Here is a 10,142-nt window from a genome sequence, read left to right as displayed (position 1 = left end):
TGAGGTAACCCTCTTCGCTGTCCACTACACCTCCAATTTTGGTGTCATCTGCAAACTTACTAACTGTACCTCTTATGCTCGCATCCAAATCATTTATGTAAATGACAAAAAGTAGAGGGCCCAGCACCAATCCTTGTGGCACTCCACTGGTCACAGGCCTCCAATCTGAAAAACAATCCTCCACCACTACCCTCTGTCTTCTACCTTTGAGCCAGTTCTGTATCCAAATGGCTAGTTCTCCCTGTGTTCCATGAGATCTAACCTTGCTAATCAGTCTCCCATGGGGAACCTTGTCAAACACCTTACCTGCGACTCCACTTTCAAGGAGTTATGAACCTGCACTCCAAGGTCTCTTTGTTCAGCAACACTCTCTGAGACCTTACCATTAAATGTACATGTCCTGTTAAGGTTTGCTTTCCCAAAATGCAGCACCTCTCATTTATCTGAATTAAACTCCGTCTGTCACTTCTCGGCCCATTGGCGCATCTGATCAAGGTCCTGTTGTAATCTGAGGTGACCTTCTTTGCTGTCCACTACACCTCCAATTTTGGTGTCATCTGCAAACTTACTAACTGTACCTCTTATGCTCGCATCCAAATCATTTTGTCAAGAATGAGAGGTGATCTTTTCAAAGCATATAAAATTCTTACAGGGGGATTGATCGGGCAGATGCAAAGAAAATGTTTTCCCTGGTTAAAGTAATTATAACACTGGGTCAGAGTCTTGGAAGATGGGATTGGCCATTTAAGACCAAGATGAGAATTATTTTCACTCAACAGTTCGAGAATCTTTGAAATTCTTTGTCTTCAAGTACTTTTAAGTGTATTCAAGACCCAAATTGATAATTTTTTGTGAACCAAGGGAGTTAAGAAATAAGCAGGTAGCAGGAAAGGTTGTGCTGAAGTAGAAGGTTCACTGTGATCCTATTTCATGTTGGAGCAGACTATAAGGGTCAAATTAGCCTCCTTTTGCTTTTATTTCAAACGTTCAATTGTGGTTAGGCTATGGCGTGACATTGTTTGGGAGGTGGAAGGAGATCATCCTTATGACCAGGCTTACAGGGTCAGAAGAAAGATGCAATATACTGTATCTGGAAAGAAACAAACTGTACTGGAATCAACGTAAAATACATCTGTTCAATTCCTGCTGCACATGATGAATGCTAGGATAATGGATATACTTGACAAGAAAAAGGGTGAACAAGTTACGAGATTGCAACTCATTCTGTAATTTTAGCACTTTCTATTCATGATTGTTGTTTTTATGAAGAAATCGACAACACTTCAAGCAAATTGCCAGTTGACCCTGTGGCTGCTTCTTGATCCAATTAGACTCATTCCCCTGTTCTTCACATATAGTCCAATTAATCTTTCTGTTCTCAGTATAGTGATGAGAAGGGAATAAGCTAAAATCTTTTGGCTTTTCTTTTTTCTCTCCAACTCTCACGTGTACATGCGTACACTCCTCATTGTAAAGGGCATTTTGCCATCACACTGAGTGGGAAGTCTTCAGGTTGAAATTCCTGCTGCTGAAATAGCTATGGTATAGTCGGCTATTAATGGTATTATACTGCCCAGAGGCAAAGAGCAGTATTATATACTATACGTCAATTTTATAATTATCAAGGCATTTTGAACATTCTTTTCTTTACAGTTAGTGAATCGTTCCTTTTCCATTCGCGTTGTCAAAGTTTTCTTTTCAAAAGATTCTCTGATTTATTGGCAATGACCTCTGTTAAGTAATAGATTATAATTTTGAAAATTCCTTGCGTTATATGTGACATGGATTTGAGGGCATGACTTGTGAAAACTGTTGTCAGGATTTTATTTTACAACATTTACCTGTGCTTCATGCTGAAATACTTTTGTTTACCAACATTTTATTTGTGATTTAGCAGTCCCTCATAGCAATAGATTAGTTTTAACATAAAACATCAGATTGAAGATATGGTGGTTTCCAAAGTCTCTGCATTCTTGAATTGCCAGAAAGGTTTCTTTGTAAAAGCAACAACCAAGTATAGAAATTGCTGAAACTACAGACCAGTTGTAATCTTGGACTTTGTTAATCTTTCTTCCCTTCAAGTACATCCCTGATTTCTGGCATTCATCATGTGTGGTAGAAAAAGAACAGATGTATTTTGATTCTAAAACTGTGTTTATCCACCTTCTTTGGGGGATCCAAAAGGCAGTGTTCTGTTGTACCATGCCATAGCCCCTGTCTATGACCACCCAACTGCAGCATTACCCAGCTTATTTATGTAATCCATCATTGCTTTTACTGTATTCTGGGAGTATAAGATCATAACCCAAATGACTGTCCCTGTAGAATACTGTGAGAAATATAAACATGTTCTTGCACTTAAAGTTCACGTTCCTGGGAAACTGCGGTTTCTGTACTCCTTGCAATGTTTACTTGGACTTTGGGAAAACTGGTGCCATTTAACTGAGACCAGACTTTAATGAGGTTACAATTAATGGTTCAATTAGCCAATGGACAGATATTTCAATCAGTAACCAAACACTGGGGTAATGTCAAAGGTCATTTTTAACCTACTTTTCAGCATTTTAATTTATATCTTGTGTGATAAATGTCAAATTAGCTTTTTAAAGAAATCAAACAAGCGCTGCAGTCCTGGCATTGCTTTATTGTCTTGTTTATGAACAGCAATAGTGCAGCACTGCTGACTTGTCATATTCTATGACTGTGCTAAAATGCTCCTATCGTTCTTCAAAGCAATAAATCTCTAGCCATCCACAAATGAATATAGTGAACATTATCCGAATTATGTGTGAACATCCCTGAGGAGTCATATGCCAGAGATGAATAATCAAATATCCAGACTTGGTCCTCAGCTACCAAAGCAAACTTAATTAACAACTTTGTATCTTGACCTCCAAGGCTCCTCGACCAGGGATGTTGGACCTTCATTAGGACTGAAGAAATCAAGCTCGCTAGAAAGCCTGCAGACAGCAGTTGCTGAAGTAACTTTGAATAGTGATATTCCTTTCCATCGCCCACGACCACGAATCATCAGAGGGCGGGGTTGCAATGAGAGTTTCCGGGCTGCCATTGACAAGTCGTACGACAAACCTGCAGAAGAAGAGGATGATGATGAAGGGATGGAAACATGTACGTAATCTAATTGAATACAATAATTTATTCTAGTTGCAAACCCTTCAGAATGGAATTAATTGCGGACGTGTTATGTCTATTGGTACTTAGTTACATGCTCAAACAAATTTTACAAAGAATGTTTTGAACTTCAGTGGAGGGCAACAAAGGATTTTAAGGTGAATTTAGTTGCTATCTTAATTGTTGTAACATTGTGTAGTACACACAATTTTGTTTATAATGCGTGCATAAATTATGTTGTTGAAGAGTTACTGAGCCCAGTTTTTATTTGTTAGCTTCCTGTTTCTCACTTTACAAAAGCTAGTAGTTGATAATTGCAAATGCAAAATGGGGGTGCGGGTATATCCACCTGATGCGTTTTCCAGGTGGATATTCGGGTGAACAGGATATCTTGTTTTAAATGGGAAACTACTTAATTATTCAAATCTGGGTTGTTTGCAAGCCCTTGATTTCTCAGGTACAAATGCTTAGGTCAGCTATGCTCCACTCGTTGGTAGCAGGTATTGAACAGGGTAAAAACAATGACTGCAGATGCTGGAAACCAGATTTTGGATTAGTGGTGCTGGAAGAGCACAGCAGTTCAGGCAGCATCCGAGGAGCAGTAAAATCGACATTTCGGGCAAAAGCCCTTCATCAGGAATACAGGCATAGAGCCTGAAGGGTGGAGAGATAAGTGAGAGGAGGGTGGGGGTGGGGAGAAAGTCGCATAGAGTTGCAGTGGGAGAGGGACTCCCTGAGATTCTTGTAGAGAGAGGAGGAAAACTTCTTCAAGGCAGGCATCCTTGCAAGAGGATTCTAATGTTCAAAGAGAGGCAGAAATGTTTATTTGGGAGAAGTGTCTTTCCTACAGAGATTAGTTGAAATGTGGAACTGGCAGGTAACATGGATCCATTTGAGGTTAAGTGGGTAATTACATGATGGCAAAAAGAATCGATGGTTATGCTGATGTGATGAAATGCAGTGAGAAGAGAGAGGGTCATAAGGAACATAAAACACCATCAAAGAACAATTGGGCTGAATGGCCTACCTCTGGGCTGTAAATAATATGTAATTTGTATTGAGTGATGAAGAGTAAGTTGAAGAAGCCCACAACTTGTCAATGCCATTAAAAAAAGCCAGAGTTGAAAATGGTTCCAGATTCCCATTGTTGGCTTTGAGTTGGGAATGTGGAATGTCTGCCTATTTCATAACTAGTTGAAGCAAGTATTAAAAATTTATCCTCATTGTCTCTGATTTGATGCATTTTGGCAGTGTACTAAGCACAGCCTTTTTCCAAAAATTGTTTGCATTGTTGTTTTATTGAGCAGCATTTTTCCTTTGACTTTGCAATTTTAAATTGTGTGTGGAAGCTTCATTCAAGAGCTATTTGCAGAATGGTTAGTTACAAATATTTTTTGATGCAAATGGCTGTGATTAAGCAAATTGGCAATGTTTATATCAAATTAGTAAATGTATTTCTTTCACTGAAGGTGCAATTTAGTGACAGGAATCATCATGTCTAGAGTAACTCTTGATGTCACTTTATACTGTTGTAGGGAAGTGCCTCTGGATTGTGGCCAGTTGGCAATGCTTCTGAAAGTGGATCAAGATTATATTACATGGTTACTCATTATAATGAGAAAAGGGCACTGTTATGGTTTTATGATGCATTATAGTCAGTTTTAACTTTGTTTCTAGCCAACCATATATAGAATGTCACACAATGTAATTTCACTCTTGCAGTGTGTTCTGAATGTCTAAAAATTATTAACGGAAAGGTAGGCTAAGAACTTTGTTGATGGCTTGGACACACAGAGTATAATTTCCTCTTTCAATTCTCAAGTGTGGATTAAATGCATTCTATGGATAACAACACCTGTCAGTTAGTTTTGCAAAATGGATTTTGTTTTCAAGACTTGCTCTGTTGTAACTTCTGAGTAGGTAGCAGTGAAGTTGCCTAAATCTTTCAGTCATTTCCATTGGAAAATCCTTCCCCTGACTTGAATTTTGTCACCCAGGTAAATTTAATACAAAAAAATGAATCATGTAAGTTAAATGCTAAAATAAAATTTCTTGAGGTTGGTTTTCATTTGGAAAACATTGGTATCTAACAGGGTTTGAGGGGAAAAGGCATGTGTTTCAGTAAGCAGATTTTGCACTCTTAAGTACATGCCAAGCTTTCACAAGGTGATACATCTAACTGGTAGTTCAGAAAACTGAAGCCTCCAAAAGTCCAATTCATTTGATTCTAACAACCGTCTACATTGTGTATTAAAAAACAGTCTGAATTTAAAGAAAGGAAGAACCAACAAAATTTAACTCTTAGTGAGCACCACCAGTCATCAATTTGAGTATAAATCATGCTACTATTCGTTTTCAGAATCAACACTTCCATTCCTTATATTAGCAATGACAATAGTTGTAGTTACCAGCAAAATTATTGAATCCAAGTAAGAGAAGTGTTTGCCCTGTACATATCGAGAGTCCCAGGAGAATTGAGATTACAATTTATCATTTGTTACTTGAGAGCAAATCATTAGGATCAAGAAACATTAGTGGGATTTTGAATCATTATGTTCTCATTTTGCATGTTCCACAATGTATATTAGCTGAAGCTTAAACCTAATTGTCACTGTTTATAGCCTATGGCAGGAGGGACCTGCATTTGTTTTGGTATTCATAAGAATAACTTATACGAAAGGGAGAAAAATTCAGTTTTCATGAACAATAACATGCTGCTTATACATGAATTTCACATAACACAGAATACATTAATGATTAAATTTCCATCGGTTTTATTCTTACACCAGCAAGGAATTCAGTAACAGTTTGATAGTGCCCCTAGAAATGGTACAGTTCATGTCGATAATTAGGCTTTTTTGTATCCATTTGATTTATTCCACTCAAAGATGTTCCTTTGACATTGTGCTCCGCTCTGCTTCAGAGCTATTACAGTTACGTTGGCATTATTTAAGTATGCCTTTGATAGATTTGCCAGTTCTTTACAATTTTCTCATTTTTAAAATTTCAGACACAGTCCTGCAAGTTGCAAAAAACTGGGATTTTTTTGAGTTGGTTCCTCCTCTTTCGATTCAACTAATTTCAGTTCCTTTGAATGTTAAGTGCCTACTGTTCGTAAAATAATGGTGGCTTGAATTGTTTGCATTATATCTCCCTCCAAATAAGTCAAAGCTTTGTGTGAACTTTTGAAATGAAACCCAGAGACATATTGGATGAAGTGGCCTGAGTTATGATCTTGGTGCTTGAATTTCTTTGTCAGCTAACAGCATGCAAGCTTTATAACCTTGCTGTGTTATTTCTTAGAAAAGGCACATTGCACTTCACAAAATGGACAGTTGAAAAGTTCGCCAAAGAAATGGGTTTGTGTGAGTTTTTAAAAAGGGGAGAAATAGTCTAAGGAAAAGGGCTTGCATGAGACAATTCCACAGCTAATGACAAGACGGCTGAAGGCTTGTACTAGAGCGGTGAGAAGATGCAGCAGGTGACTTCTGATGACGCCTGTGTAGAACCATTGAAGATAGAGGCCTGGGAAAAGGAAGCACAGTGGGTTGAGAGAGTTAATGGATCTAAGGATGAGGACTTATTTCAGATTTTACATTTATGGATTGGCTTTCAATCGAGGTTGGTGAGAATTCTCTGTTAGATAAGTGGGACTTGACTGAGATATTTACAGAGGAACTTTGGACAAACTGGAGATTATGGTCAATGGGTGGCCAGAAGGGAGAGTGTTCAAGTAGTTCAGGTGACCAGAGAAAGCACAATGAATGAATGAATCTCTGACTGAAAGGACAACACTTACAAATATGAAAATAAAGTGGTTCATTCTGTTCAGCTTGTTCTTATCAGCCACGTCTTTTTCAAAACCCAGTCTGACTTTCTTTAAATCCTACCCAAACATAATTCTGTCTGCCTCTTGGTTAATCTGAAATTGATCTCATTCCCTTTTGAATGCTTCAGTGAATTGGAATTTACTGTTTCTGATGGCAGTCTATTCCAGCATTTCATGGCTGAGCATCTTGAAGTGATATACACACACCACATTTACCTCGTAATTTTCTCATTTTATATAGCAACTGTAATTGCTCACAGTGGTATAACAGCATTACACCCAGATAAAATTACTCAGTTCTTTCATGACATTTTCAAGACTATGATTGTGCCCCTCCCTTTACTGCAAGGTGAGTCCCTTCCAATTTTTGCCTCATACATATCCCTGATTTTTATCATTTTACCATTGAGGTTTTGCTTCAATGACAGAGGTGTTAAACTCTTTCCTTCCCAAAGGCAGTTCAACTCATTTTTAAGATGCTCCTTCCTTTTTGATCAAGGCTTTGGTCAGCTGTTTAACTAACTTTGGTCCAAATGTCTGGGTACTGATTTTGTGAAGCATTTGGAATTTTTGATTATGTTAAACACAGGTTGCTGTGGAAGAGCCATCTTCCTTGGACTTTCCTGACAATTAAAATGCAAAGCTTTTGACTACGTTGTTACCCTTTGCTAGTTTTTATATTATGCCAAGACCGATGATGGCAGCAGTACTTGATATGTGGATCTTGCACTGCTGACTTGGGTTGTGACATTAACCTAACTAATTGGGGCTGGCTCAGGTTGGGAAGAATCCAAGAATGTGGATTGTTCTGGCAGTTGGCTTTAGCATCTTGAGCAAATTTATTTTCAGGTAGCAACTGATTGGAATCCACCTGTGAATTGGGATCCATTGCCACAAGCATCAACATTAATGTAATATCAGAGCAACTCCTCAGACTTTTTCCCTCACATTTGTGTTCACTTAAGCAAAATAGTTAATACAGAGAAATTCTCCAACTAATGTCCACTACCAGAAAGTCACAGTAAGGATGTGCCCCAGACCATGAGTAAACTTGCAACTTTAGTGGTGGAAAAAAAAAGTTTGCATTTTTACCTACTTTAGCAAAGCAAGATCCAACAAGCAGAGTGTGTTTCATGATGGTGTTTGAAAGGTACATATTATCATATCTCCCAAAGAACTTCTGACTCCTGTTCATTTAGTGCTATGTTATTTACTTTTGACCACCTCTCTCCTCCCCCACCAACAACTGGTTCTCAGTTTAATTGTCCAACAATGAATTTGGTGTAACAAATGATAGCAAGATTTCCCACCTTTGATTATTATACTGTGGTACCTATAGCACATTGCGTCTTGTAGTTGATGAATAATCCAAAATTGGGTACAACTGGGACTGGACTGGGTGAGCTAGAAGAGAGTAACAAAACTGAATGGCGGAAAGAAAGAAATGGCATCATCAACAATAGATCCTAAAAACATCTAATATTGTTGGTGTAATTTCAGTGATGTCAATCATTAATACCTATTATCTGCAAATTAAACTTGATGCCAGTAATAAATTTCTGTTTTTAACTCGCAGTGGAAGAAGATACCGAGGAAAGTTCCAGATCAGGCAGAGAATCTGTTTCAACAGCCAGTGATCAGCCATCACTCGCTGGTGGACATCTGACAGGGACAATGGAGAAACAGGTGAATGGCTCCAGAAGCAAGGAGGACAGAAAGAAGGAGAAGACTGGCAAAGAAAGAGAAAAAAAGAAAGACAAAGAGAAGGAGAAAGAAAAAGACAAAGAGAAGAGTAAAGTCAAGAAAGGGATGTTGAAAGGTCTTGGTGACATGTTCAGGTAAATGCTCTTTTTCTTAATAATATGGCAATGTGAATCGATGCTTTTTACAACCAGCATTTATCCCTAATTGACATGTTTAATGGGGATATTAAGGAACTAAAGAAATTGAGTGTTTCACACTGTACAATGTGTACAGCAATACTAATGCAAATACAATTGATCACTGCTGTTGTGGCATCACTTTATGTTAGCGTTAGGGGGAAGCTGCTCAAATAATATTTTAAATTATAGACCAATTAACAGTCTATGACTAGGTTTGTCTAATGCCTGCTAAAAGCTGACCTCTGCAAATGAGCCTTGCCAGAATGTCGTTCGTGATTTTATGAGCACAGAAGCAGAAGTAGACCACTCAGCCCCTCATGCTTGCCCTGCCATTCAATAAGATCATGGCTAATTTGTGTCTATTTTGGATTCTGCATTCCCATTCAACCCTAATAATTTTCAAATCTCTAGTCAAGTATGAATCTTCTCTACTTCTACCTTTAAAATTGTTTAATGATGCCCCTCCCCCCTTCACTGGCTTCTGAAGCAGATTTGGAGAAAATCTTTCCTGTCTGACTGACTTGTACTTCTCTTTCTCTGTTGAGATACATTTGTAAGTGTATTCATGTTGCAATACATCTAAGAGGCAAGAAATTAGACATGTTACCAATGTTACATTCAAAATCACCACAATGTATTTAGATGATCTGTAAATAGCCCTGCAATGAATAAAACAGATGCCAGTTTTTCTAGAATGTTAGTTTGGAAATAGACTTTTTTTTGATTTACATTATGAGTGCAATTCTTTAGAAATCGCAAGTGGATTTAGATTAATTCTCAGAGATTCATTAGGACAGCATTACATACATGTGATAAGTCCCAGTGCTTTATAAGATTTAAATTTTTCTGATGTGAAATTTCTGGCTGACTAACTTCTGTTTACCATAGGAGAATTCTTGCTTGTAGTTTGTCATTTATTTAAACAGGTATAAGCAATGCACCAAGTGAATCAGCGGTCATATTAAAATTGCACAATTAATAATCTTTGTTGTTTCATATGAAAAATGATTTGGTTTTTCACTGCTTTTGCAAAATGTAAGTTTTTCTCCTGCGGACTCTAGATAGTCCAACAGCATGTCTGTGATCTAAATAATTATGTGATAAATGCTTTATTTAGGCAAATAGTGACTTTTTAAAAAAAAAAGTAATTTCTCAAGATGGCTTCCAATGACAGAATTGCTGTAACTGATACTTTCAGCTTAGAGCCTGTGGTCTGCCCAGGGACTTCTTATATAACGATTGAATCTGACAGCTTTTTTACGTGCACCTACATAATGTGCTGAAGTAAGTCTTCGTTC

The 10,142-nt window shown here is 37.7% G+C and overlaps 1 protein-coding gene across 7 annotated transcripts in view; it reads left to right on the top strand.

The window, feature by feature from the left end:
* LOC122550085 (partitioning defective 3 homolog) overlaps positions 1–10,142 on the top strand; it is an 843,398-nt gene that overhangs the window by 640,338 nt on the left and 192,918 nt on the right. For all 7 annotated transcript variants that reach the window (XM_043690628.1, XM_043690629.1, XM_043690626.1 and 4 more), the window contains 2 exons: positions 2,899–3,129; positions 8,538–8,799. In XM_043690628.1, coding sequence (XP_043546563.1) covers positions 2,899–3,129; positions 8,538–8,799 — 493 coding nt within the window. The remainder of the gene's footprint in view (positions 1–2,898; positions 3,130–8,537; positions 8,800–10,142) is intronic.

This window comes from Chiloscyllium plagiosum, chromosome 5 (genome assembly GCF_004010195.1).
Source record: "Chiloscyllium plagiosum isolate BGI_BamShark_2017 chromosome 5, ASM401019v2, whole genome shotgun sequence".
Classification (NCBI taxonomy): domain Eukaryota; kingdom Metazoa; phylum Chordata; class Chondrichthyes; order Orectolobiformes; family Hemiscylliidae; genus Chiloscyllium; species Chiloscyllium plagiosum.
Note: the sequence above shows the minus strand (reverse complement) of the source record. Positions and strands in the feature narration are given on the sequence as shown.